This window comes from Phytophthora parasitica (genome assembly GCF_000247585.1).
Source record: "Phytophthora parasitica INRA-310 unplaced genomic scaffold supercont2.5, whole genome shotgun sequence".
Lineage (NCBI taxonomy): Eukaryota > Oomycota > Peronosporomycetes > Peronosporales > Peronosporaceae > Phytophthora > Phytophthora nicotianae.
This window is the reverse complement of record NW_008648991.1, coordinates 1293385-1319583: the sequence shown is the minus strand read 5'-3', so window position 1 is coordinate 1319583 and position 26199 is coordinate 1293385. Positions and strand designations below refer to the sequence as shown.

Sequence of the window (26199 nt, the reverse complement as noted above, 5' to 3'; positions counted from 1 at the left end):
GCGAAGGAGCTCGCTGCTGTTCTTGCGGAGTTCACATCGCGGGTGTGCTGCTCAAGCACATACAGTTTGTTGCATTTTGGCGACCAGGCTCCCTGATCTCCTTTTTTGAATCTGGCCAATCAGCGCGGGGGATGAACTGCTTGACTCGCGCGCGAAACGCTCCGATTGGTTGTTTTCGCTGCTCTCTTGTCACGTGCCAGAAAACGTTCGGGGGATGGGCTGGGACACGCGAAGGGATCTGGACTGGAGATGTCGTACCTTTGCGTCGATTGGACAGCCACCTCCCGGCCAGATGGACGGAGTCGCTTGTTTCGGTTGATTCAAAGCAGGCAGCGAACAAGTTGGGCGAAGCTATCTTTGGAGCAGTCGTATTGCAGACTCTGCAATGCAGAGGTGGTTTTGCCCTTCGGTCAAGCTAACTGCCATATCAGTTTGACACGTGTCTCACGAGAAAAGCCAGCTTTTTTTTGGAGTATGGGCACACAATTGGACAAAATTGAAGTCGCTATTGCACCCTAACCTCCGGCTGCCCCTTCTTTCCCGTCTCTGCATAGCAAGAACGCGAGGGGAGACCCGCCCTCAGTCCGAAGTGAGTGGTCGTCCTGCGCTTATTACCATTCCTACCAGGCCGTTGGTACTCCACTCGCCTCGCTCGTCTTCGTCTCTGCGGTGCCCGTCTCCGAGAGACTGCAAGTATTTTTTCTGCTGGAGCAGGGGCAGTTAGTTTTATGGCCCCCACGTCCTCGTCCTCGGCGTCCCAGTCCTCATCCGCCATGCAGCCGCAAGATCCCAGCGCCGCTGCGCTTGACGCCTCGCAAGCCTTCAACTACGACCCGGCCTCCTATCAGCAGTACGCGCAGGAGCGCGCGTTGCACGACCAGGCAGTGCACAACTCCATGGCCGCCGTCAGTGGCTCGACCGGTGCGGGCAAGCCCGTGACCAGCTCGGCCTCCACCACGACCAAGGACAGCACGAACCCGCGCCTCAAGACGGAGAACACATCGGCCAGTACGTCCCCCACAAGCGTCTCCAAGATCCAGCAGACCCAAGCTTCATCCTCTTCCACGCCTGCTACGTCGACCTCTACGACAAACTCCAAGACTACGGCCGCTCCGGCCCGCAACGAGACTCTCAAGTCCAACCGCCTCTGCACCATGCCCGGCTGTACCAAGCGTGTGCGCTCTAAGGGTCTCTGCAAGGCCCATGGCGGTGGCCGTCGTTGCATGGTCGACGGCTGTGAGCGCAGTAGTCAGGGCCAGGGACTCTGCATCCGCCACGGCGGTGGCAAGCGTTGCACGCAGCCAGGCTGTACCAAGGCCTCCCAGTCTAACGGTCTCTGCAAGGCCCACGGCGGTGGTCTGCGTTGCCAGAGCCCCGGATGCACTAAAAGTAGCCAGGGTGGCGGCTTCTGTCGTGCTCACGGTGGCGGCCAGCGTTGCGAGAAGGAAGGATGCAACAAGGGCGCCCAGCGTGGTGGCTTCTGTGCCGGCCATGGCGGTAGTCGCTTCTGCCAGCACCCAGACTGCACCAAGAACGACCGTGGCGGAGGTTTCTGCGCCGAGCACGGCGGCGGCAAGCGTTGTGACCACCCAGCATGCAACAAGCCAGCGCGCAAAAAAGGCAAGTGCTCGTATCACGCCAACGCCGCCAAGGGCAAGCTCCCCAAGGACCAGCTTGCTACGGCTGCTTCTATTCCACAGCACATGATGGATATGCGACAGATTACAACGCCGACGTTCGCGATGGGTGTCAAGGATTTGCGTGACGCGCACCTCGACCCTCAGCGCGCTGCGTACGTGCAGCAGCGTGTGGAGATGGAAATGCGCTACAAGGGCTACGAGGCTCCCACCAACGCCGGCCAATACCTGCAGATTCACGCCGACCAGCGTTCATACGAGCCCATCAGTCTGCAGGCTGGTGCCGCTGCTCGTTACCACATGCCTGTGGACAACAGCTCTCTGCCTCCCGTGTCTGGCGGCATGTACAAACCTGGTGCCGCCGTGGATCGTCAAGCTTACGCGTCACGTGCCGCCCCCGAGCAGATGAAGAACCCGTACTCGCAGCACTGGGCGGCCAAGCCGGAAATGCCCCAGCACCACCCGGATGGAAGGGTTGACTACTTCGAAGTGAACAAGGAGCAGCAGCAGCAGCCTGGCCACCATCATCCGTACCCTACCCAGTCGTCACAGTATCACCACCACCTCAGTGCAGCAGATTCGGCTGCCGCCGCTGCGGCCTACGGCCAGCAACCAGCCCGTGGATACTACAACCAGCAGCCGTCGCAAGCTTCTGCATCCAGTGACCAGCCGCCGTCCCAGCAGCAGAATATGATGTATTACTCGGCGAATGGATACCAGCCGCACCAGATGCACAGTATGCAACAGCAACAGCAGCAACAACAGCAGATGCAGATGTTATAAGCCCAGCAATGCCCAAGTGCGGTCGCCGAACGAGTCTGCTTTTCTTGCATGTCGCATTAGGAGATGAAGCTGACGGAAACCGAGTGCAAGCGAGCGACGTTGTGAGCCGACCACACTGCTGTAATAGAGATAGAAACAACCCACTATGGATCGGAGCTCCTCGCCCTCGAGGAAGCGGCAGCAAAGCGTTTTTTTTTTTTTATTGCCGTCGGCTTGGGAACGTAACCTTCCTCCCAACCAGTTTTGATCGAGCCACAAAAGGAAGGATTGGCGCAAAAGCACTATCCGCATGAACATGTTTGTTTGAAACCTTGAAGTTAAGTTTTGTTGTCTATGAGTTGATTGCCGCCTCAGCCCTTGTACAGCGGCACCACCGACATCTTGGTCGCCTCCGTTGTGCAAAAGCCTGCAACCAGCATCACCTCCCCCTTCTCTTGCTTGTACAAGCTCAGACACTTTCGGTGAGAGTCAAGCGCCTCGACGGGGCAGCGTCAAAGGCCGCAGTCCATACACGACCATTTCAAGGATCACGTGTTACAGTTCATCGAGCCCTCACGGCTAAACTACGTACATTTGCTATAATAATGGTCATATCCTTGGAGCTGAAGTTTGTCGGCGTGGAAGCAGCTCGTCTTGGTCTTCGTAGCTGCTGAGCGCGCCGGCCTCGCTGGTGGCTCGTCGTCGCGGTACGACGGCAGCGGGGCGTCTCCTATTGGGGCTTTCGGCTGCTGTGGGGCCACGCACATCTTCAAGCTTGGCGTTGCGGGCCGCGCCGCCCCGTCTCGACTGCAGCTTGGCCTGCAGATAGGTACCGATAGCCGACGTGGGCAGATGCAACGGCCCGGGCGACGAGACGCGCGGCGAGCCGGTGACGTCCTGGTTATCGTCCAGGGCCACACGGAAGCTGTCTTTGCCTGCGTAATAGTGTCGATAGCACTCGATCAGCTCATGTTCCATGCCCGCGTACGTCTCCAGGAGTTGCGCCGCCGACGCCTCGTTGCCTGGCTCGTAGACGTGAAGTAGACGCTCCAACTCTGCCCTGTAGTTAGCCGCGTCCCGCTGGTTCTCTGCCTGGTTGCTGCTCTGCGGACGCATTAGATGAAGCTACTGCGGATCTCGAAGAAGCCTAAATGGACGCCGTTATAGGACAGCTTGGTGCACAATTCTATATTATACTTTTTTTTTCCGAAACGGTTTTTTTCCATCGACTTTACAGCTTCAACTAGACCATGCCGCAAGGCTCAGGCTGAAGTGAAACCATCGGATACAAGAAGCACATGGTGGGGTTTAGACAAAGATATTCGTGCTGTTAGAAGACGTCGAAGATCGAAGACCCGAGAGCACTTTTCTATGACTCACGAGACTTGGTCGGCTGTATCCACGCGATTTGTTTAGCGATCTTGCTGGGTTTGGGCTTCTCGGAGAAGTGTTTGGAAACAATTGATCAAAGTGGCAATGCCGGTTCGCAGCCCTTCATCCCGCTTAGGGGAAGTTGGTTTAGTGACGTGGGCGAAGTCAATGAGGCGGATGTCAGCTCCAAAGTCCTCTGCCACGGTTTTGTCGTCGTTGGGTGAATCTTCGCCGTCGTACAGGAAGAGGAAAGAGCTGGCGATAAACTCCGTCCCTCGCTGCTCGTCAAACCACGCTTTCAGTTGGCCTAGGCGACGCAAGAACTGAATAGAGAGTAACAAATAATAAAAAAAAAAAAGAGCGTCAGAATTTCAGGAAGCTGACTATTCACTAAACCCACCGTCTCCAACAACTTTATGGTCTTGGATGTATCCTCTGGAAAATAGCTACGGAATGCTGGAGCCAGCTGATCCACGGAGGTGATACCACGACCAAAGTACTTGTCGAACTCATCGTAATCCTGTTTCTTGGGGTTGTACACTTTTGTACCCTGGATACGGAACCCCAGAGTCTCTTGCAATGGGAACTTGGACTTCTCGTACGCGATCTTTTCAGCCGTCGCATTGTCTTCATAAGATCTGGTTCCCATCTTGACATCCATGATGCAGGGCCATTTCCTCCCCCACGTCAGGTCCTCCAGTACCAAGTACTCTGCATATAGCAACGATTCAGAGTCATTTGTTGTCCTTCTCAACACGCAACAACTATAATAGTTCTTCTTACGTCCTGGGTGCACACCATTGACCTCCTGGCCGTCCTCCACTTCTGGGACTATAACTGTGCCGTGATACATTGGCAGAAACTTCCTCAGCGCTGCGAACTCGAGCAAATCCTTCTCAGTCGCGAACACGCGCTCGTAGAATTCGCACTCTCGCTCTCCCCTCTGTTTGCTCTGGAAAGGCTTTAAGATACGTCCGTTGTGGGCCTTCAGACCTGCCAAACACGGCGATAGTTGCACGTCTAAGACCAGCATCCAGTAGTAACTAAAGAAAAATAATGCAGATGTCATTACTCGTCTTGGATGTGGCGTGGCCGCCCACTTGGTGCGCCATCTCCGTGAAACCCTGCACAGCCGCCATCTTCTAGCGTTTTGTGGCAATTTATGTTGATTGGTCCAGCAATTGGTCCTGATCAGATTTTTTTTTGTAACAGCCCAAACTCAGAATTGCATCTGACAAGCATGGCCCGAGTCCTGGTGCTTGGCGGAACGAGCTACGTGGCGCAGTTCGTTCTGCAGCGCCTGCAGCAGGACGGTACGCTTCGGGTGGTGAGTGGAGATGCCGTGGAGGAGATTGAGGCTGTGGCGTGCACTATTCGCAGTCAGCCTTTTGCACCTCTTCCTCCGGGATTCGTGACGGTTAAAGCTGATTCCGCCCCAATGTCGAAGCGAGTTGTGCGCGCTTACTGGCAAGTGAACGTGCAGGATTTAAGAACTCTCGATAACTGCATCGAGGACTTCCGTCCTACTGTGGTTATCAATTGCGCAGGTAGATACTGTATCCGTGTTGCAGTACGCCCTACAGCAGAAAACTGAACTTTGGGTTTTTGGCGTTGTGAAGCGATTTCGTCTCCTGCAGTTTGTCAGCAGGAACCGGAGAAAGCATCCGCCATCAACGAGGTAAAGCCATTAGATGTGGTTATATGAAGTGGTTTTTGGACTCAAATTTCTTTCTGTGCACATTATCTGATAGCCTCGAGGTTTGGTGGCTTTGTTGGGCGCTCTGACCTGGCCAGTCCGATTTGTGCATTTGTCGACGGATTTTGTCTACGAAGGAACTCAACCAAACGGTGCGAGTTATCACGAGGATGATGCCATCTTATCGCCAGACTTGTCGGCGTATGGTTCGGGCAAGCTACGCTTTGACCATTTCCTGTTAAAGCGCGACAGCTCAACACACTTGCAAGTGTGGATTCTTCGCATTGCGAACGTCGTTGGACCAGGAGCTCCATTATTCCCAGACAAAAGTGCTCCAAAATTCATGGAGTGGCTTCATCATCAATTATTCCAACTCGAGAACGCTGCACCTTTGAACCTGTGGAGTGACGAGTTCCGTTCGTACCTCTACGTTTTCGACCTGATTGAGATCATGTTCAAACTTTTGGCGATCGACCCCAACGAACACACTACTCTAGTCAACGTCGGTACGTCCACAAAACATAATAAGGATCTTAATTATCTATACTAAACGGTCAATGCTCATGCAGGTGGTGTGGAGTCACTCTCGCGCGTAAAACTTGGTCACAAGTATCTTGCTGCCACTGCAAAGCACAACCCGAAAGCAAGTGCTGCGATATCGAGACACATTGCGCCAACATCGCGAGCTCAAGTCGACTTGGGATACCCCTCACCGCTCAACACGAAGCTCAATACTTCGCGTCTCGCAAACCTGCTACCTAACTTTATGTGGACACCGACAGATAAATTCCTAGACGAGATCAGTCGCAGTTTTCTTGCTTGAAAATGTTATTCATTCAGGCATTATTCCTGTGCATTTGTTAGCGTGGGGATAGAAACGAATGAGCAGAACGATGGTCGTCAACTTACACAACAAAAGCGCGCCCCATTCGCGCTGATGAAGACACCTCTCCAGTTACTGGATCTCCATCAAGTTGCCCATGCTCTGGCGGCCTTTTTCAAAAGCTTGAACGATAGGGTCTTGCTCACGGCTGCCCGAGTAGACGAAGTCCGCGTCGCACAGGGCGAGGGCGTGGCAAGCTTCGCTGGGACTTTTTCCCTCGCGCATGAGCGACACCAGCTCATCGAACTTGGAAGTTAGCGCATCGCAGCGAGCACGCGGAGGCAGCACAGTGCACATGGTTTCCAGTGTCATCTTGGCTTCGCGCAAGGCCTTCTCGTTATTCTTGGCGTACTCCAAGAGGTCAGCAGTGTACTCACAGAACAAGCAGCCCACAGACATCGACTTCTGCTCAGGCACTTCCGCCACAGGTGCAGGGCCACACTCTGCAATACGCGTGCAAATCGTATCCACATATTCGTTCTTCTTCAGCGAATCAATGATCGCGTCTTGGTGCTTCATGAGCAACTCACACTGTGTCATCCAAGAAATAAAAGTCGTTAGGCACATTGCGTTACCTAGAGATACATAGCCGATTCATTCTTACCTCGCTGGATTCAGGGATCAATCGGCAAATCGAGTTGATCTCGCGCTCGAACGTGGCCAAACTGTCCGGACGCGTGATCAAAGATGCGAGCAGCAGCGTGTTCTGTTGGCATGTCAAGCATCTCGAAGGCAAGAAGTCCGAGCCAGTGAAGTCAAGCAGGCCTGACACCAACTCGCTGGGATTCTCCATGGCGGAGCAGAACTTCAGCGCCTGGCAAATATCGTGAGGCTCCTTTCCAGCTTGCAGATCGGTCACTGCTTCATCAAACATCTTGAGATCTTCGTGGCACTATCACGCACGCAAACATGTTAAGTTTAAACCAACAGAGCGAGTGAAACGTCGTATCACTACGTACCGTATCGTCAGCAGGAAGCAGCTGGCACACGATGCCTGCTGCTTCACGCATTTCCTTAACTTGTTCTGGCTTCTGGGCGAGCGCAAACTTAAGCACAGTGACCACGCCGCTGCAGTACGCGCACGTATTGCTCCCCTTGTCGTTATTCTGAACGGCGATCACGTCGGGCACGGAAAGCTTGGCCATCGCAGGATTGGTGTCCACCTTGCAGTACTTCAGATCATGGCAGATAGCCTTCGGCTGTTCGCCCTTCTGGAGAGAGTCAACCACCGTGTCGAATTCCTTCACGAACGAGTGGCACTACAAAACAACAGAAATATTAGCAAATATGCGTGGAGCTCGCGTTCAGGGGATCGCCATACCTGGTTATCGCTAGGAAGCATTCCGCAAACGACGTCGGCAATCTGTCGAATCTCCTCGATCTTACTTGGGTCTTGAGCCACGGCCACCTCGATGACGGATGCCACTTGCGTGCAGAAGAAACATCCATCGACTGATAGCTCCATTGAATCCTTCACCATCGTCACCAACACCGGGTCGAAAGACGATAAATCGCTGCTAGGGGACGGTAGTGCGGGTGCAGTGCAGAACTTCAGCTCCAGACAAATCGCCTTCGCGCTCATGCCCTTGGTGATACCATCGATAACAAAGTCAAACTGCTTCACGTACACATGGCACGGGTTCTCTGCGCCCAGCATATCACAGATCATATCGGCGTACGCTCGGATTTGACGGATGTCTGTGCCGTACTGCTGAAGCGCAATCTTGGCAACAGTAGTAGCGAATTGGCAATACGTGCACTGAGTCGCATTTCCAGGAGGCCACTGAGATGCCACAACGACGCCCTTCATCTCATCAGCAATGGAAGGCACGTCGTCTTCCAAGCCTTGGCTCTTCTTGCAAACATCGAGGGACTTGCAGATCTCATGAGGACGCTTGCCTTCCTTCTCCATTTCGACGATTTTGTCGAAATTCTTGTCGACAACGTCGCATTTGCATTTTGCAGGCACCAACTGGCATACGTTCGATAAAATATTCTTCACAATCGGCAGCTTGTCTGGTGACGTGTGGTTCACGTGATGGATCACCATAGCCACACGCGTACAGAAGAAGCAACTGCCATGAGGACGCGGGTGAGGAGGGTGCAGCGGGTGCGGTGGGTGTTCGTCATCCTTAACCATCGCCAACTCGGAATGCGGGCCGTGTCCATGGCGGTATCCGTGGCGACCTCCAGGCCCCACCATTCCAACGTGGTGGTGTATTCCACGAGGACCATTTCGCATCATGCCAACACGAGGATTCTCATCAAGTTCAGGACGACCGTCCCCAAGTTCCGCCGTGCAGTACTTCAGCGCCTTACAGATGGCACGAGGGTGCACACCCTTCTTCAGAGAATCAACCACAGTGTCCAATTGGTCCACGTATAGGTGGCACGGACTATCGTCTCCTAGCATACCGCAAATCATGTCAGCGTAGTCCCGAATCTGGTCAATCTGCTCGGGAGCCTCTTGCAGGATGACTTCCACAACAGTAGTGGCTACGTCGCAGTACACACACGTCTTGTCGCCATCCCATGGTGCAATATCACGCATAAGCTTCTTAGGACAGAAGTCAGCGTTCGCACAGACCTCATGAGGGTGTTGTCCCTGCTGTACCAACTCCACAATGCGGTCAAAGTTGGCCTCCACCTCCTTGCACTTGGATTCCGGTGAAGCCATCTCGCATACCGTTCCTAGCACCGACTTAAGCATCGGAAGCTGTTCAGGGAATAGCTCGTTCACTTGGTAGATGACTCCAGCCACGTGGCTACAGAAGAAACACGACTGGTCGTTCTCAACGAAGTCTTCCGTAACCAGAGCTCCATCCTTCACCGTCTGAGGCTCTTCAGGAGTCCACGGTAGATCCGAGATCTGGCTGTCACTGTCGCTGTCTGATGAGCACATGGCGATCCGAGCGCACACCACTAGAGGGTCAGTGCCGTGCTTGAGCCAGTCCACAATGGCGTCGTAGTTCTTAAGGAACGTGTGGCACATGGAGTCGGGCGACATGGCGTCGCACAAGTCTCCGATAATGGCTCGGACTTGCTGCACCTGCTGCACTTCCTGGGCCAGAGCCTGGTCGATCATAAGCACGAACCTCTGGCACAACTTGCAGGACAAGTCGTCGGTTCCCTCCAAGTCCAAGACGACCGACATGATGTCGCACACTTCATCGTCCGCCTTGCCCTCTAGTAGGAACTTCCTCGCCACATCTTCCGACTTCAACACGACGTTGCACTGCAATCCAAATTTCAATGAATCAGTACATTCCTCAATTCAACAATAATTGGAATCAGAGCAGACAATAATTGTTTATTCCGCACCTGCTCCACCAAGTCCGCACGCTCGAGATCGTCGCACGACGCCTCGCCCCACACCTGCAGCGAGACCATGTCAACGGCCGAGCGGAAGAGCTTCAACAGCGTCTCAGTCTCAGCCAGCAGCTCGTCCTGCTCGTGAATCCTCTCGAGCGCCTTTAGACACGCACGCTTGCGTTCCTGCGCGGGATCTTCCTCCTCGATCACGATGACGCGCACGACGTCGTCTTGAGGTTCTTCGATGTTGAAGAAACTCTGTAGTAGCTCACTCGAGCGCTGGAATTGCTCGTTCAGTACTGCCATAAGGCCCAAGGTGAAGTCTTCACCCTCGTCCTCCTGTTCGTGGTGGCAAGGCATCTCGGCCGCCTCTGGGTCGCGCATACTACGCTCGGCGCTCGTGGCGGCCGACGCAGCCGCCAGGCTCAGCAGCAGCGCGTACAGGGGCCGCATGGTTTCGTTCGATCTCCTCCTTCTTCAAGCACGAGCGAATCCTGTTTGAAGGGAAGAACCGTGTGACTTGCAGTAAAAGGACGGATGGCATGAGGAGTGATTGTAAGCACCCCACCATGTCTCACAGAAATAGTTAATATAAGATAAAGGAGGCTCGTTGCACGCAGATTGTACCTTTCTGATACCGGTGTTTAAGCCGAGATGGACTCGGAATCAGGAATAGGAGGGGGGTGACACCTTTATGTAGCTTGTCGTGGAAGAATGCTGGTAACAAGCACGTTGAAGTGCCTGGCCAATCAGACACCGTATAACCAGTAAAAATATAAAAACGGCAACAGTAAAAATATAAAAACGGCAACTTGTATCGCCGAGCACAGGCATCGGTATTTTTATTTTATTTACGTGGTATTTCGCCGAGCTTGACCAACCAACAGAGGCTGATCGCTACAGTCTGCTGCAAACTACCGCCTTGTGTGGATGGAGAAATCACAGCAAGAGGGGGCGCCGCCTGTACCAGGAAGTGCAATCTAGATATTCTCGGAGACGTCAAGTGCTTTAGATTTTTTTCACTTTACTACTACATGTAATATATAGTCTTTAATGCGTACCGCATTACTTCGAAGTATGTTTTTTATAGAGATCTAGTGTGTGTATAAATGACTTCTGCAGGAAAAAAAATGCTCCGATCAAAACCTTCAGGTATTCATGACCAACACTCAAGTACATACGTGACTCACCAGCCTGCATTTTGTAGCGGTGATACTTGAATAATCGGACTATCTATTAATTCATTTCTAGCATAATTATTAATACTTACTCTCACTCACTACACCAAACAGTAACGGAGATCTCTCTCCTCTGAACTCTATAAACTATACCAAAACTCAGCTCACATTGAGCATCGCGGTGAGGCGCAAACTGCCGCCTTGTCTTGATCGAGGTACCCACAGTAGCAGTGAGCCACCACCGGTACCAGGAAGACCCAGGAAACCAGGACGCCAGCGATCCAGATACAGCGTCTTGCCACCCAGAACCGTCACGTTTGATCTCCACGTCACAGTTTGCCCCGCCGCGACGGACACTTCATCGATTTTGTTACCGCCAGACTTGATATTCACGGTCACATCCTTTGTATCGACACTCTTGAACGTAACAACAACAGAACCATCGCCTTTTTTGGTCCAGTTACCAGCGCTGTTGTTAAACGCCGCCTTGACAGTCTTCAGGCCCAGAGCATCTTTAGCACTACCATCATCAATTTCACCGACGTACTCTGTCGGACCACAAATGGTCTGGAAAAACTCGGAGATCGCACCACCGATATTCGTTCTGTCCCAAACAGCATAGAACGTTGCTGCCTTGTCAGCGATCTTGTACGCGTACTGCCCGGCCGTTAGAAGTGTACCGTTGCTGCTTGTTCCCGAACTGATCAAGTCGTCCACGATACCACCAATGCCTTTGCGCAGAGTGTCCCGCGTAGTGTAAGCTGTTGCCTCGTTGGACTCATCAATCAGCTCTTGCATACAGTTGTTTGTCACAGTAGGAATTTCGTACAGCACGAGGTTCGTTTTGCTCATAGCAACACGGATGTCGTCCTCCGAGATCCTCGGGTTCTGTCGACGCAGTTCTGCCACGGTCATCCATGTTCGATCTAACAATCTCTTCATGTCGTACCCGCACGTTGAATTGGATTGTAATGCTGATTCCAAAGACGTAATTTCCGATTTTTGCAACGAATCGATCGTCTCACCCAACGAGATGTTTCTCATGAAGCTCGTGAATGCGCTCCAACTGGAAACAATCGTCGCTCCGTTGGCAATAACATCTTTCACAACTAGCTCGATGGTGTTCACAAGACGATCTGAGAACTTGAATGCATCCTCTACTTTGATTCCGAGGCACGACATAATAGTGATCGGGATATCGAACACAACGTTGTCCGTTTGGTACAGTATTGTCAGCAGCTTGTCTTGAGCGGTCTGGGGGTCCGACACTTCGACAGTTCGAGTGTACTTGGACATCGCTTTCACCAATCCCATCATCTCTTTGGCACACTTGAACGCAATCTGCATACCCTTTGCCATCAACTTGAACTGTCCGTACAAATTATACGAAGCTAGGGAAAACGCCGCCTGGCCCACGGATGATACCTTGCTGATAATTTCAAGCGCGCAGTCGTCGTTTTGCCGGATGCACTCCATTCCACACTCTACCGGGTATGCAAATGGGCATTGAGCCCAGCACGTTCCAAGCTTGGCGTCGAATCCCAGTGGACACGTCTTGGCAATGTGAGACTCACGATAGCACGCTGTGTCTTTTGCCGTGCCAAGGGCGGAGCCTACCCAGTTCTTGTAGGTGGACTTGATGGTGCTGGTGGCATTGAGTGCGTTGCCAAATGTAAACCCGGCTAGAGAGGAATCACTGTCGTCGTAGCTGTCTGAAGAATCGCTGTCGGTGGAATTGTTATCTTGGCTGTCCTCGGACTCATCGTCGCTGTCGTCATCGACCGTCGACCTGAAGGATACTTCTGTGTTGGAGACCGTCGCGGTTTCATTAGCCGTGAAGTTAGCAGCAGCTACCGTTGCAGTAGGTACTGATGATACATTTCTGTTGAATGTGTAGGACTGCGCACAAGTAGGTGCACAGAAGACCACAACAAATAGGATGGTCAGTACCAGCAGTATCCTGGTCATTCTCCTGGAGGCGAGGGTAGCTCCGCAAAATGAAGAATGACTTGCCGTTTACGGGATTAACCGAACTGCCGAAACTTCGCCTCTTCTAGGAGTGTCGTTTTACGAGGCTTTGTTGTTGTGCCAGGCATGTGGTGACCGTCTCAATACTGACGGAATCTGTCGGACAGATTCGTGTCGGTTGTGAACGTCTCCGCCCAGACATAAACGAAAGCCTTATACTGCACTTGTATCGACATGAGATTCGAATCTTACCGTTCCGGCGCGACGACGAATCTTGTAAAGCAGACAGATCAGCAACACAGCGTGGTGGACGGTGACGGGCGCTCTACCAGTCGTTATTGGGCCGAAAAACAAGAACCCACATTAACTAACATATTCGGTGAACATTTACATGACCAGATGGCCTCTACAATTTGTAGCAAGACTCAGGACGAGGTGCGTTGGGCTGTCCTCGTGATTCAGTTGGCTAGCGCTAATGCTTGTAGAGAATCTGTGGCCACCAAATCCCATGACGTGGGATACCAACAGGATTGGTTTTATAGACCATAGATGAGCCTCAGGCTCAGCCTGGAGTCGGAGACTCAGTCGGGGCGTACAAGTGTAACGTGTGTAGCGTGATATCCGAGCGATTTGCAAAACTACAACAGATTCGAGGTCGAAATCGACCGTCGAAGTACCGTTGGAGCTGCTTGCTGTTTGTGCAAGTTGGCCGCCTGAGACGGTCTCATCAATCGCGCCTGCGGTAAGATGGGCACACAACGAATCTAAGCGGTCATCTACCTGAAGTACCATTTTGTTAGCGGTCGAAATCCTGAACTGCTGGCAATTTCTGGACCACCGAATAGCCAAGCACACTATAGGTAACTAATAAAATAGGTCATCTTCTCGTCTTAAGTTACCACTGCATGATGTGATCCCATACTTGTCTTTCTCTCTACCCAACGCACTAAATTATTATAATATATATGTATATGCCCGTAGGAATTTCAGGAGATTGGGCAAAAAATGAGGTTAACTTGGTAGCCAGAGATTTATAGCCTTTGTTCGAACGAGAAGAAGTTTGTGCTTGCTAAGCACTGCACCACATTTGTGCGTCAGTATCAAGTTGAGCATATTGTTGAACCTGCCTCCGGTAGATCGTTATGTTAATTTTGACGCGGCAGCCTTGCTCCTCAGAGAGCGCAAAAATTTCTGTCGTGACTTCTCGTCACTGTAGTGAATTGATCTTTCTTCTTCTTCTCGGTGTTCTCCAGATAGAATATTTTCGTCTGAAGGGTGGTCGTCTTCCATGCCATCACCGCTGTCATCAATATGTTCTAGCTGCCCGTGCGGAAGCGCGTCTAGTTCATGAGCCAGCAAGAAATTCCGAATCTCAGTCATCTGTTTTCGCTCTCGTTTAAATGCTGCTGTGTGCAGTCCTCGCTCGAAGCTACTGGCACACTCAAATGCATGCTGGAACTTCTTAGACGAGTGCGGCAATGGCAACACCGTATCTATTCCAGTACTGGTCAAACTCGCAGCAGCAATCGGATCCACAACAGTGATCACCGGCACCAACGCAGTTTTGTGTGGAAAGTAGTTGCAATGTTCTGGGACATCAACTTGCACTATTGATATTGTAACTTGACACCCGGGGCGTTGCAAATCCAGCTTTCGTGCTAGATACCCTGAGATCCTGGCTCCAGTCGTACAATGCTTCAGAGCAACATCCAAGAAATCGTGCCACCGCGAACTACCAACAACATTGTAGCAAACCCCTCAGTGCCACATACCATCCATTTATCATAATATTTTAGTTTGTCAACTCACCGCTGTCGACTGGCTGCTCCATCAGCGCCCCCTACTTCCAGCTCTGGAAGCGGGTAGTCATCGAAGAAGACGCAGTCGAACTGATTCAGTGTCGGCAGCACCTGCTGCCACGTTCCGGCCGCGATCTTAACTCCACTGTGACTTGTTGCAAAACGGCGAGCACGTTGCAGCGTCTCCTGATCGCATTCGATGATGGTGTGGCTCCTGGGGCGGAACCTTTGGATGTGCGTCGCCGAATAGGCCAACCCGAAGCCGATTTCCAGTACACGATCCGTCGGTTGAATGGCGAGGGCATCCACGCATCTCTCCATGTACTGCTTCTCCCACTGCATCATGACCTGCTGTCCGCGAGAGCTCCAGAGCACCTCATGGCCGAACTCGTCGAGCCCCTTGCTGTTGCCTTGCGTAGTCATCTTTGCAATGAATGCTACAAATCACATTTGCTCTGATATTTTGGTCCGAAACGAATTTTGTGATATTAATAAATAATACAATTACAAAAAATGGTCATTGTATCAAGGTCCGGGCCGATCTCGTTACGATTGATTTCAAACACTACACCGGGCTCTTAAGGTCCATCTCGAAAGGACCATAAGGAACACCCACTTGGCGATACTTGCTTGCTCAGATTATTTTTGTTTGGTAAGATTCTTTCAAGCATACCTAGAATCTCCGTCACTACATCAAGCGACGTGGTGGTCTCTCGGAGAAAGTGAAGGAGTGCTGTACATGCAGTAGGCACCGTATATAATAACAGTGTTCGCCTGTCGTTTGCAGTTGCCTACGATTCAAAAACTGCAAAACGATTCGCTTCAATTGAAGTTCGCTAAGAATAGCCTAACTAATGGCCGAACCACCTACCATGCCAAGACTTTGCTGCCGACCATTAGCCAGAGAGAGTGAGCAAAAAATATCAAATTTGTGAATATGAAAGCAGGCGCTTAGTCTCAGCATTGATATTTTTTTACTTGAATTCTTAACTGTTTAGCCAATTGTGAAATGTTTACAGTAAGTGTAATGATGCTACATTGTCAAAAGAACGAGTCCTCTGTTAATATTTCGTGTACTTAGTAAAACCGCAAAATTTACCAACTTGTAAATGGTCCGACCCAACTTTCTCGAATCATATTCATGTGAACATCGTTTCGCTGTACAGGTAATACATAAAATGATTGAAAGAATGCTGTATGACAGTGTATAGGTTTCATACTTAGTATCACAGACGCTGCCGTTTACTTACAATGGGGCTCAAACCCGTGACCAGTTCCCTTCGCATATTTTGCTTGGTGCGTTAGCTCCACCCATCAAGTCCTCTCGACTCGCGAAAATTCTATCGCAGACTTCAAACAGCGGCGGAAGAACTGGTGAATTGTGCCGTGATATTTGCTGGGACACCACGAGTCATTCCCCCCCCCCCCCCCCCCCGCTTCACTATAGACGCTCTTGGCAGATTAATGGCGTTAAACGTCAGTTAGTTTGGACTTAGTAAATTTTCATGGCGCTTGAAGTTGTCCTTCAGATGCAGCGGATAAAAAACGAAAATGGTAATTGGACTCATGTATTTGTTCAGCCGTCGTGCAGGTCACAAACGTCGGATTGAGCTGCTGACACATGTGATCGATAGCTGAGACGCAGCACTTTATTTTGATCCAATCAGCATTGAATTTTACCGAGTTTTGACCAATAGAGGCACATTTGATTTTGAATCTTTCAATTATTTCATTGGGGAGGAAGTATTAATAAGCTCAGTGGTAACAAAGTCCAGCGATAATTCTGAATTATTATTTAAGTTATTGTCATTTTTCCTCTCTACACAAAATAGCTTCAAAATTTCATGAAATTGTTACTCAGTGCGACTCGTCTTTAAAGCGTTGAGACAATACTAGTGTCAATATTTCATGATGGGCTTTGTTTGCGTCACTTTGGCCTTTAGTATTACTTAAGTACGTGATAAACGATACTTTTTACTGCTTTATTTCCTTTTTCTTTTTAATGTTTCTAATACTATTTTTAGAAGTTTTTAATACTTTTTAAAAATTAAATATAATAGTAAATGGAGAACTAAGAAATTATAGTTGAGTTAATATTAAGTTTTCCTTCTTAATGAATAATACTGTAATGATACCAAATACTTAACAAAAAATTAGAATGGGTCAGTCTTAATTAAAAGACGCGTGGTCCAATACCACTATCCAGTATGCACTCGTGATCTTGTCTTCCTAGCCGAAAGCGAGCACCCTGATTCAGTATCATCAACCGTGTACACACAGCAGATACTTCGGCTGCGAAGCAGCGACAGGAAATGCGTTGACATTGGCAATTTAAGATTTAGCACTTATCAGAGCTTCTTCAGGCGAAGCACGACTTTCGTAAAAATAAATAAAAATGCAAAAAGACTATAGATAATACCTTCTGGAAACAAATGTGTTATCCGTCGAGTACTGGAGCGATTCCCGCAGCACGTTTAGGATCCTAAATTTGTCCTTCTCAAGTTCAAAGAATAAATCTGAAAATGCCCCCCCCCCCCCCCCTCCCAAACTCCAAGTCATATCATAGAGTATGGAATCATAGAAAAAGGCCACCAGTCTACGATTCTAGCCTCAAATGGCTGCGGGAATCGCTCCACTTTCCGAATCTCCACGAGAATCTACGCCGCAGAGTCTAGACTAGACCGTGTAGATCCAGAATGGGGACCTTTTTGCCAGTGCAGATCACGCATCGTGCTGGGTAAAGAAAACACCGTCGAAAGCACAGACCGACTTTTAAGTGATCTCACGAAGTGTTGTTTATATTATAATGGAACAAGAATTGATTGGACACAAGCTCGAAAATATCAATCTTCGAATACATTTACTCGACTACTGTCAAGCGATGTCGACAATGTGTACTATATCAAAACCATGTCATCAATTGCTCGTTAATCGGTTCGAGCTGGACATCGAACAGCCGAAAGTTCACATCAAACCTCTTACAACTGCACCACATATCTTTGGCATCACACTACCACTCGTAGTCCGCAGTCCGCGCGTTGAAATACAACTTGGATGGCCCAGAACGGATTTAGAATGAATATTCCAATAATACTAACTACATCGTCTTGTGCATCAGATGTACTGCGTGCGCATGGCGTTCCTGTGTCCAGTATGCAATGTATATTCGCTCTCATGGTACATGCTTCGAGTCTCATCGTTCTGTGGGAGGCTCTCACTGACAGCGACCACCACCGATCGTCCTTTGGGTCCCGATACGCTCACGCCACAAGATGTGTCATTTCTAGCTGGGCTTTATTGGAAGATATTGCGGCAAAAAGCGGCACCTGGTGGCTGGAGGAAAGAGCCATTGAACCAAAGTGACGCTAAGGGCGTGGTCATGTTTGTCGAGGTCCAGATGGCCATGCGGAAGCTTACGTGAAGACTGTGCTAGTCGAATCAATGAAAAAACGGAATCTTCTCAAATGAGTTGAAAACATGTAAATGGTACAGTATCGCTAGTAGCAACTCATTACTTGGCCACCGGAATCGATTTGGAACGCTCATCAGGTGAATAGCGACCATCGCCACCCCGTTGTTATCAACAGACAAACACAAGATTCGCGTTGCGAGACCAGCCTATCCAACCAAAACAATCCTCGCGACAAAGAATTCAGTTTCGGTTGCAGGTTACAGGGATCCAACAAATCGCTGTTGCCTACGACCTCATTCCTCACTTTACCACGCTCGAGGTTTGACAAGCTTCCTCATTGAGGTGGGCTCAGCTTCATCAACATGCAAAAAGTACCAGTGCTGCTACTTGTTGTAATTGTCTCTATCGTTGCTGGGAATGCCTCGGCTAAGATCCTGACAATCAGCACTTGGCCTAAAACTTCAAACCCACTTGCTACCGTTGCACTCGCTCTCTCTGAAGTGACGACTACTAATTCCTCGACCAAGACATCAAGTGAAGCAGACGATTCTACGGATAGTGAAGACAATGACTCAATCGACAGCGTTTCTCCCCGAGGACGCGTCTTCAGACTTACGAAGTTCTCCATCGAGCGGTTCATTGGCAACGTCGGGCTCGGTGAACATGGCATTCAAGCTTAGCAGTGTTATCAATGCCACCAGTACGATCGAACGTACCTACGTCAATTGGGTTGGAACGGTACTCGTTGCTACCAAGAAGCTCACATTGCCAAGACATGTCCTGTCGAATTCAATAGTGAGTCCAAAACCAATACGTGTTGGGCTCAGTGTCCATACTCGTATCCTATCGAGTGCGGGCTTGAGTGCATTCGGCAAAACGATGATTGCGCGATGGAAGTCGTCTATAAGGTGATCACAGTGGCCCAGACGGCTCTCTCCTTGGCCACGTTGAATGTGTTTGGCAACTTCCAAAAGCTGGCCAATGGTGAGAGCCACCAAGTGTTTCAAGAGCATACTAGGTTTGACGAAATCACTAATCAAGTACATTCGCTTCCTTAAGGTGAAAGACCCTGACACACCGCAAGTACAGATACTTGCGATTCTGTATCAAACCGACAATGTTGTTATCGACATCCCAGTAGCAGTTGCTTACTGTCTTGGCAAGAAAGTAACCGAAGATGTGAAGCTCGCCGATAGAGTTCTCACCACGGCAGAGCTCATTTTGAGGGAGATCATGAGAAATCCTGACGGTATCGTATCCAGTTAGGGAGAATTTACGAGTTTTATGAAGAATATCACCTTGGACGATACAGTAAACTCGCTGAGCGAGGACGATATCACAATGTGATAATCACATCGCTGAAATCCGCGAAGGAGTCGAACTCCATGTGCGGGTATGATATGAAGCGTTTGTTGGATCGTACGTGGATGACAGTGGCGGAGTATCGTAAGCACAATCCGGGAATTTCCGAAGACGACATTCGAGTGGCCATCAGCAGATCAAATCTCATGTTGAACGACATTCCTATTGCAACGAAAAACTGCATGAATGAATTACTCGCTCAAACAGATGAGAAGACAGCTTACGAAAGACGAGATACTCTACGCAAAACCTTTGGTGGTATTGTGGACGACTTGATCAGTTCAGGAACCAGCAGCAACGGCACTTATCTCAGTGCTGAGGAGTACACGTTCATTGTAGCCGACAAAGCCCTGGCATTGTATGCAATTTGGGATGTCTGGGGAGTCGGTGGTGTTGTTTCCGAGTACTTTCAGCCCATTTGTGGTCCCACCGAGCTCATTGGAGAGATTGATGACGGGTCAGTGGATAAATCACTAGGTATGTCGATCGTGCAGGGTGCTTTTAATGGCAGCACAGGTATGTGGGTCAAGGATAGCGATGGTACGGTCAGTATCACGTTCAAGAGCGTCGACACCAAAGATGTGACTGTAAACATCAAATTAAGTGGTGACAAGGTTGCTGAAGTGCCAGTCCTGGCAGGGAAGACTGTGACGTGGAAGTCGAATGTGACGACGTTGGGAGGGGAAACACTGTATCTGGATCGATGGCGTCCGGGTTTTCTGGGACTCCGTGGAACGGGGCGGCGGCTCCTTGTTGTTGTGGGTTCCTCGGTCCACAATAGGTAGTCTGGATCTAACTGCGGTACTCAATGCGACTTGAGCTAAAACAATGACGCTATGGTGCTGCGTGTAGCGACAACAAAATTTGAACTATTACATTCGTTTTTTTTTTGTTCTTCTTTTTTCTCCACAGAGATTAATCTCAGGCAGGCCGTCATTCTTTCGAAACACAAACAATGTCGTGCAGCGCAACGTCATCAAAATACGCTTAACTACTTTAGAATAATACCCTTAAGACACACGAACTTTAATAAACTTCTCTAACAACTAACTTAACTGACATTCAACATTGCAGTGAGCTGCAAATTTCCACCCTGACTGGATCGAGGAATCCACAACAACAATGATCCACCACCAGTACCAGGGAGACCCAAAAATCCCGGTCGCCATCGATCCAGGTACAGCGTCTTCCCTCCCAACATCGTCACATTCGATCTCCACGTCACAGTCTTCCCCGCTGGGACGTCAACTTCGTCGATCTTGCGGCCGCCAGAATTGATATTCACTGTCACGTCCTCCGTATCAACGCTTTCAAACTTAATGGTGACACTACCGTCGCCGCTTTTTTTCCACATCCCTTCGGAATTATTGAAAGCGCGTTGAACAATTGACAAGCCCAATGCTTTCGCCGCATCACCGTCGTCAATTTCACCGATGTACTCTGTTGGTCCACAAATCGGCTGAAAGTACTCAGAAATTGCTCCAGTGGCAGACCAGGGGTCCCAAATCGCCCAAAAGCTGAACGCCTTGTCCGCTATGTTGAACGCGTACTCCTCAGCTTTGAGATATGACCCATTATTACTCGTTCCCGATTTAATCAGATCGTCCACGATCCCTCCAAACGTCTTGCGAAGCGTGTCACGTGTGGCGAATGCTGTCGCCTCGTCCGATTCCGCGATCAAGTCGCCCATACAATTGTTTGTAGCCGTCGGTATATCGTTTAGTACAAGATTTGACTTGCTGATGGCTACACGAATGTCATCCTCTGATATGTCTGGGTTCCGCTTACGAAATTCCACCACCGTCATCCACGTACGATCCAGCACACGCTTCATGTCATAACCGCAGGTAGAATTGGACTTCAATGCGGATTTTAACGATTTAATGTCCTTCGAACTCAGAGAATCGAACGAGTCCCCCAGCGTGATATTCTTCATAAAACCTGTGAATTTCTCCCAACTGGAAAGGATAGCTGCTCCATTGGCCACGACTTCCTTCAAAACGTACTCTGCTGTCATCAGTACACTATCGACGAATTTGATCTCATCTGACGCTGATCGACCGACACAATACGACACTGCGATGGGAATATCGACAACGACATTGTCTGTCTGGTAGAGCATGGCAAGTAGCTTGTCTTGAGGAGTCTGTGGATCGGTTACCATGATGTTTCGAACATATTTCGCCAACGCCTTGATCAGTCCCATCGTGTATTTGGCACATTTGATAACCACTTGCACAGCTCGCGCCAACTTCGAAAGCTTGCCGAAGACGTCATACGTGATGAGAGATAGGACCGTTTGAGCCAAAGCTGAAACCTTGGTGACGACTTCGAGCGCACAGTCGTCATTCTGCCGGATGCACTCCATTCCACATTGTACGGGAAACGAATACGGACACTGCGCCCAGCATGTCCCAAGCTTGGCGTTAAACCCCACTGGGCACGTCTTTGCGATGTGAGCTTCTCGATAGCACGCGGTGGTTTTCGACGTGTCGAGCGCAGTGCCAACCCAGTTGACGTACGTGGACTCTATCGTGCTAGTAGCATTTAGAGCCCCTCCAAACTTTAGAGCCGCACTCATAGCCTTAGAAAGCGTGTCCGACATTGCTGACTCGTCATCCTGCTCCGAAGACGCATCGCCGCTCTCTGAACTGTCATCATCGCTATCCCATGAGTCTTTATCGCTGTCCGAAGAATCATCACTATCTGTCGAGCCGCTGTCCAATGAATCCAGAGAATCATCATCGCTATCGCTCGATGACCTGTAGGAAGATGCAGGTGCTGTCGCTTCTGGCGAGCCAATCGTTGTCAAATTATCCGAAGCTGGGGCACTACTGAGTGCTGATGCGTGTAGTGTTGATGGCGGTGTTGTTATCCTGCTGAGTGCGCGTGTCCTCGACGAAGCTGAGACGATATTTCCACGTGTCGAGGTATAAACTGCAAAGATGGCAAGTAACCTGAGTATCATGTTAGGCTTCCTGCGGTAACGGCAAAACGAAAAGTGAAGTAGTCGATTAACGCGCGTACAGACCGTCTTTCTTTACGAACAGCACCCGCAACGTATTCATCGGCCTGCTGCGACGATAGAAAAACCCTAGCTTTGACTCAAATCTTCAGTCGCGCAGACTGATCATCGGAATGGAGCGTGGACGGGTCGTTTTCGCTGTTCATTGTTGAACACGGCTCAAGACTTTCCCGTGTTTTTAGCCATCTGGCCCGCTCAAAATATCATGTGCGAGACGTCCGCCATTCGTTTGGCTAGAAGCTTTCTGGAGAGAATCTCCTGCCTGCGAGAGACACCACATTCTGTGGCGTTGTCCTATCGACTCGGCAGTGTCGAGATTCGAACGAGGATAGGCAGTAGGGATTTCGAGAATCGACCAGCTTACAGGTGTCACCGAATCTGAGTTGACCACGAGTGCTATGCTGCCGGTAGTATCAAGTACCTGAGTCGAACCAGGACGCAATCGCTGTTCCAGGACGCAATCGCTGTTCCAGTACGCTTTTCTTCAGTTTTCGTTCAGCACAGCTTCAGGAAGCAAGAAAACTGCATTGTCTGAGTCAGCAAATGTGGTGCTTTGTTCACATGGAGGACAAGGACGAAGATGACGGGGTTTATAGATGTCGCAAATGATTGAACGTTGTCGGGGCCTATGATTTGAGGAACCCCAGATTCACAAAAACTTTCAGTCTCGGACCCTGCAAATACAAAGCAGGTGAAAGCTACGCCGTACGGTGCAGCAATTCACAATTCGCTGCGCGGCTTCATTCCGCACATTAATTTTCAGAAGATCGCTGCATTAAAGGGTTAACGTGCATTTGGTTTTGAGATAATTGACACTGAAGACGTGACAGTGAACATCGGGCGTCGGTAAGGGGGATCGTTAATTGGAAAGGAAACACGACCTACTATCTGGATCGGTGATGTCCTAAAGTTTTCTGGGTCTCCCTGTTACGGGTCTGCTGCCAGCAGTTAGAAGCTGTTTGATGCTTGCGCATTACGAGTTATTTGAACGAACGCTATGTGGGCCATTGCACAAGGTATAAAATGGCAGTACCGATGCTTCACGTGCCAGCACTGCAGTAAAATGAGTTATACTGGAAGGAGCAATTGGCAGAATGGTACATCTACACTCCCTTTGGTAACTTGTGCTTCGTTCATTGGATTAGATTCCATTCGATTCCCCATTCAATTGCGTTCGGACACATTTCAAGGCAAGTGCTAGTCTACCACACTCTGGTAAATACCAGGACTACATGTTGGATGAAGTCCACACTTAAGAAGTAATCGCATAACACTTCCTTCGAATCAATAATTTTACATTTTTAAATATGTTGCAGCAGTACTAAGATCACAGTTCAACTAACATTTAACATCGCGTTAAGTTCCAGACTGCCTCCATGAGTCGACCGAGGGATCCACAGAAGTAGCGAACCACCTCCAGTACCCGGGAGACCCAGAAAACCTGGACGCCACCGATCTAAGTACAAAGTTTTCCCTCCCAGCGTCGTCACATTCGACTTCCAAGTCACAGTTTTACCCGCTGGAACAGGCACTTCGGCAATTTTATCACCGCCAGACTTGATATTGACACGCACGTCTTCCGTATCAACGCTTTTAAACGTTATAGTGACCGTTCCGTCACCAAGTTTCCTCCACATACCGTCGCTGTTGTTAAAAGCTCCCTGAACAATCGACATTCCTAGCGCTTTCTTCACATTTCCGTCGTCAATCTCTCCAATGAGTTGTGTGGGGCCGCAAATGGGTTGAACAAACTCGGAAATCACGGACGAAATGTAAAACGGATCCCAAATGGACCAGAAAGCAATCGCTCTGTCTGCTATCTTGAAAGCATATTCTCCAAAATTCAGAAACGTGCCATTGTCGCTCGTTCCTGCACTAATCAAGTCGTCCACGATGGTAACGAATGTTTTTCGAAGAGTTTCACGCGTGGCATATGCGGTGTTTTCGTCCGACTGTGCCAGAAGTTCGTCCATGCAGTTGTTCGTTGCTATAGGGATGTCGTTCAGCATAAGGTTCGACTGACTCATGATAACTCGAATGTCGTCCTCAGAGATGTCAGGATTTAGAGAACGCAGTTCTGCCACAGTCATCCACGTACGATCAAGTAGACGTTTCAAGTCGTAGCCACACGTTGTGTTAGACTTCAGCGCAGACTTCAGAGACGTAATTTCGGTGCTTTTCAACGATGAGATGGACTCACCTAACGCGATTTTCTTCATAAAATTTGTAAACGAGCTCCAACTTGAGAGGATGTAGTCCCCGCTGTAAATAATTTCTTTCAATGCGTACTCTGCAGTCGTAATTACCATGTCCGCGAACTTGACATCGTCGGACACTTTGCTACCGACGCAATAAGAAATCGTCACGGGGATATCGATTATGACATTGTCAATCTGGTACAAGATAGCAAGAAGTTGGTCTTGCGAGGTCTGAGGGTCGTGAATTTTGATGTAGCGAATATATCGGACCAGAGACTTGGTGAGACTGATCATATACTTGATGCACTTCACAGCGACTTGAGTACTTTTTGCCCACTTTGTCATGTCACCGTAAATACTCCAAGCGGAAAGCGAGATCGCGTTCTGGACCACGACCGCAACCTTGTAAAACACTTCCATACCACAGCCATCATTCTGCCGGATGCACTCGAGTCCACACTCGACCGGATACGCATATGGACACTGCGTCCAGCACATCCCAAGTTTGCTGTCGAATCCCAGAGGACACGTCTTGGCGATGTGAGCCTTCCGCCAGCATGCGCGAGAAGAATAGTAATACTTGCTATTGCCAACCCAGTTGACATACGTCTGCTCGATAGTGCTGGTTGCGTTGAGCACGCTGCCGAGTTTAAACGCGGCGTTCACGACTGCTAGTGGCCCTGCAGTTCCTGATGCATGTGGAATCTCTTCACTGTCCATAGATTCATCATCGCTGCTGTCTTCAGAGTCGTCAGAGTCTCGATCAGATGCGTCGCCGTCGGTAGTAGATGAGCGATTTCCAGCGGTTAAGCTTCCGTTAGTATTGGTACTGTCATCGCTTGACGAGTTAAGCAGCGGCTTCAAATTACCCGATGCACTGGTCAAATGGTCAGCAGGAGCCACCGTAGCGAGTGGTATTGACATTGATCTGTTGCCAATTGTGTAGATCGTCGCACGCGGGGTATCAAAGAGTATTGCGCCAAAGGCTGCGAATATCATCACCACCTTCACCATTTTCATCGAAATCATCGCTTGAGCCAGGAAATGTGCTGACCGAAACGTGGCAAAATGGAAAATGAGTGTGCAAGTCTAGACTTGATCAACCGTCTCCGAGACATTCACTAGGTGGTACCTTGATTCCTGCGATTCGTTCCTGCTAAACGAGCAACGTCTTCACGCAGAGCTACTGCTTCCAATCACCAGTATTATTTTCGACTGTCGCGCGGCGCTGCGTTGAAGGGTGCAAGCTTCGTGCGCCACCCAGTTGGCTCACTTGACCGTCAAGTTGACATACTGGCAATCAGGATGCCGAACAGAGATTGGACGTTTGTTGTTGCTCAAATGAATAAACACGCCGATTTGGAACGCGACCTCCAGTCATCCGGACATCAGATTAGGCTGAGAACAAGTCCGTACTTCACGCCACAAGCGTGATGTCCGTGACGTCTTCCACGGAGATACCTGTACAATGGAAGTACCAACGACGCAGTCCAAAGCAACTACATGTATTAATATATATTGCTGCTGCTCTGTTGACATTGTTGTACCGCCGAAAAAAAATGGCTACACTAAAACAGTGATGTGGATTACATCATT

The 26199-nt window shown here is 49.7% G+C and overlaps 11 protein-coding genes across 15 annotated transcripts; 4 read left to right on the top strand and 7 right to left on the bottom strand.

Annotated features, from left to right (window-relative positions):
* Nucleotides 1-404: 404 nt before the first annotated feature.
* On the top strand, nucleotides 405-2736 carry PPTG_04747 (hypothetical protein). The gene has a single exon (XM_008897032.1). The coding sequence runs from the start codon at nucleotides 729-731 to the stop codon at nucleotides 2418-2420; it is 1692 nt and encodes a 563-aa protein (XP_008895280.1). The 5' UTR covers nucleotides 405-728; the 3' UTR covers nucleotides 2421-2736.
* On the bottom strand, nucleotides 2688-3600 carry PPTG_04746 (hypothetical protein). The gene has a single exon (XM_008897031.1). It carries the CDS (start codon nucleotides 3513-3515, stop codon nucleotides 3009-3011), a length of 507 nt encoding a protein of 168 aa, XP_008895279.1. The 5' UTR covers nucleotides 3516-3600; the 3' UTR covers nucleotides 2688-3008.
* On the bottom strand, nucleotides 3551-5021 carry PPTG_04745 (hypothetical protein). 4 transcript variants are annotated; one of them, XM_008897029.1, is made up of 4 exons: nucleotides 4843-5021; nucleotides 4554-4763; nucleotides 4171-4481; nucleotides 3551-4093 (listed from the first exon to the last, which is right to left on the bottom strand). In XM_008897029.1, the coding sequence occupies exons 1-4, from the start codon at nucleotides 4907-4909 to the stop codon at nucleotides 3812-3814; spliced, it is 870 nt and encodes a 289-aa protein (XP_008895277.1). In that variant the 5' UTR covers nucleotides 4910-5021; the 3' UTR covers nucleotides 3551-3811. The 4 variants fall into 4 exon arrangements, with proteins under 4 accessions (XP_008895277.1, XP_008895275.1, XP_008895276.1 ...); XM_008897027.1 differs by having other exon boundaries at nucleotides 4554-5021; XM_008897028.1 differs by having other exon boundaries at nucleotides 3551-4481.
* On the top strand, nucleotides 4979-6918 carry PPTG_04744 (hypothetical protein). Its single transcript, XM_008897026.1, has 4 exons — nucleotides 4979-5317; nucleotides 5390-5448; nucleotides 5522-5972; nucleotides 6036-6918. The coding sequence occupies exons 1-4, from the start codon at nucleotides 5011-5013 to the stop codon at nucleotides 6287-6289; spliced, it is 1071 nt and encodes a 356-aa protein (XP_008895274.1). The 5' UTR covers nucleotides 4979-5010; the 3' UTR covers nucleotides 6290-6918.
* On the bottom strand, nucleotides 5452-10272 carry PPTG_04743. 2 transcript variants are annotated; one of them, XM_008897024.1, is made up of 5 exons: nucleotides 9671-10272; nucleotides 7671-9584; nucleotides 7309-7608; nucleotides 6954-7241; nucleotides 5452-6880 (listed from the first exon to the last, which is right to left on the bottom strand). In XM_008897024.1, exons 1-5 carry the CDS (start codon nucleotides 10112-10114, stop codon nucleotides 6422-6424), a joined length of 3405 nt encoding a protein of 1134 aa, XP_008895272.1. In that variant the 5' UTR covers nucleotides 10115-10272; the 3' UTR covers nucleotides 5452-6421. The 2 variants fall into 2 exon arrangements, with proteins under 2 accessions (XP_008895272.1, XP_008895273.1); XM_008897025.1 differs by having other exon boundaries at nucleotides 7671-10272.
* A 726-nt stretch (nucleotides 10273-10998) lies between these two features.
* PPTG_04742 (hypothetical protein) lies at nucleotides 10999-12807 on the bottom strand (the record flags this gene model as incomplete). Its single annotated transcript, XM_008897023.1, has 1 exon — nucleotides 10999-12807. The coding sequence occupies one exon, from the start codon at nucleotides 12805-12807 to the stop codon at nucleotides 10999-11001; it is 1809 nt and encodes a 602-aa protein (XP_008895271.1).
* Nucleotides 12808-13680: 873 nt separating this feature from the next.
* Nucleotides 13681-15036, bottom strand: PPTG_04741 (hypothetical protein). The gene is made up of 2 exons (XM_008897022.1): nucleotides 14617-15036; nucleotides 13681-14539 (listed from the first exon to the last, which is right to left on the bottom strand). The coding sequence occupies exons 1-2, from the start codon at nucleotides 15027-15029 to the stop codon at nucleotides 13948-13950; spliced, it is 1005 nt and encodes a 334-aa protein (XP_008895270.1). The 5' UTR covers nucleotides 15030-15036; the 3' UTR covers nucleotides 13681-13947.
* A 2703-nt stretch (nucleotides 15037-17739) lies between these two features.
* PPTG_21454 (hypothetical protein) lies at nucleotides 17740-18027 on the top strand (the record flags this gene model as incomplete). The annotated part of the gene is made up of 1 exon (XM_008897465.1): nucleotides 17740-18027. One exon carries the CDS (start codon nucleotides 17740-17742, stop codon nucleotides 18025-18027), a length of 288 nt encoding a protein of 95 aa, XP_008895713.1.
* A 682-nt stretch (nucleotides 18028-18709) lies between these two features.
* Nucleotides 18710-20250, top strand: PPTG_04740 (hypothetical protein; the record flags this gene model as incomplete). The annotated part of the gene is made up of 3 exons (XM_008897021.1): nucleotides 18710-18747; nucleotides 18815-19002; nucleotides 19309-20250. The coding sequence occupies 3 exons, from the start codon at nucleotides 18710-18712 to the stop codon at nucleotides 20163-20165; spliced, it is 1083 nt and encodes a 360-aa protein (XP_008895269.1). The 3' UTR covers nucleotides 20166-20250.
* A 181-nt stretch (nucleotides 20251-20431) lies between these two features.
* PPTG_04739 (hypothetical protein) lies at nucleotides 20432-22348 on the bottom strand (the record flags this gene model as incomplete). The annotated part of the gene is made up of 1 exon (XM_008897020.1): nucleotides 20432-22348. The coding sequence occupies one exon, from the start codon at nucleotides 22346-22348 to the stop codon at nucleotides 20432-20434; it is 1917 nt and encodes a 638-aa protein (XP_008895268.1).
* A 1334-nt stretch (nucleotides 22349-23682) lies between these two features.
* Nucleotides 23683-25617, bottom strand: PPTG_04738 (hypothetical protein; the record flags this gene model as incomplete). Its single annotated transcript, XM_008897019.1, has 1 exon — nucleotides 23683-25617. The coding sequence occupies one exon, from the start codon at nucleotides 25615-25617 to the stop codon at nucleotides 23740-23742; it is 1878 nt and encodes a 625-aa protein (XP_008895267.1). The 3' UTR covers nucleotides 23683-23739.
* Nucleotides 25618-26199: the final 582 nt, after the last annotated feature.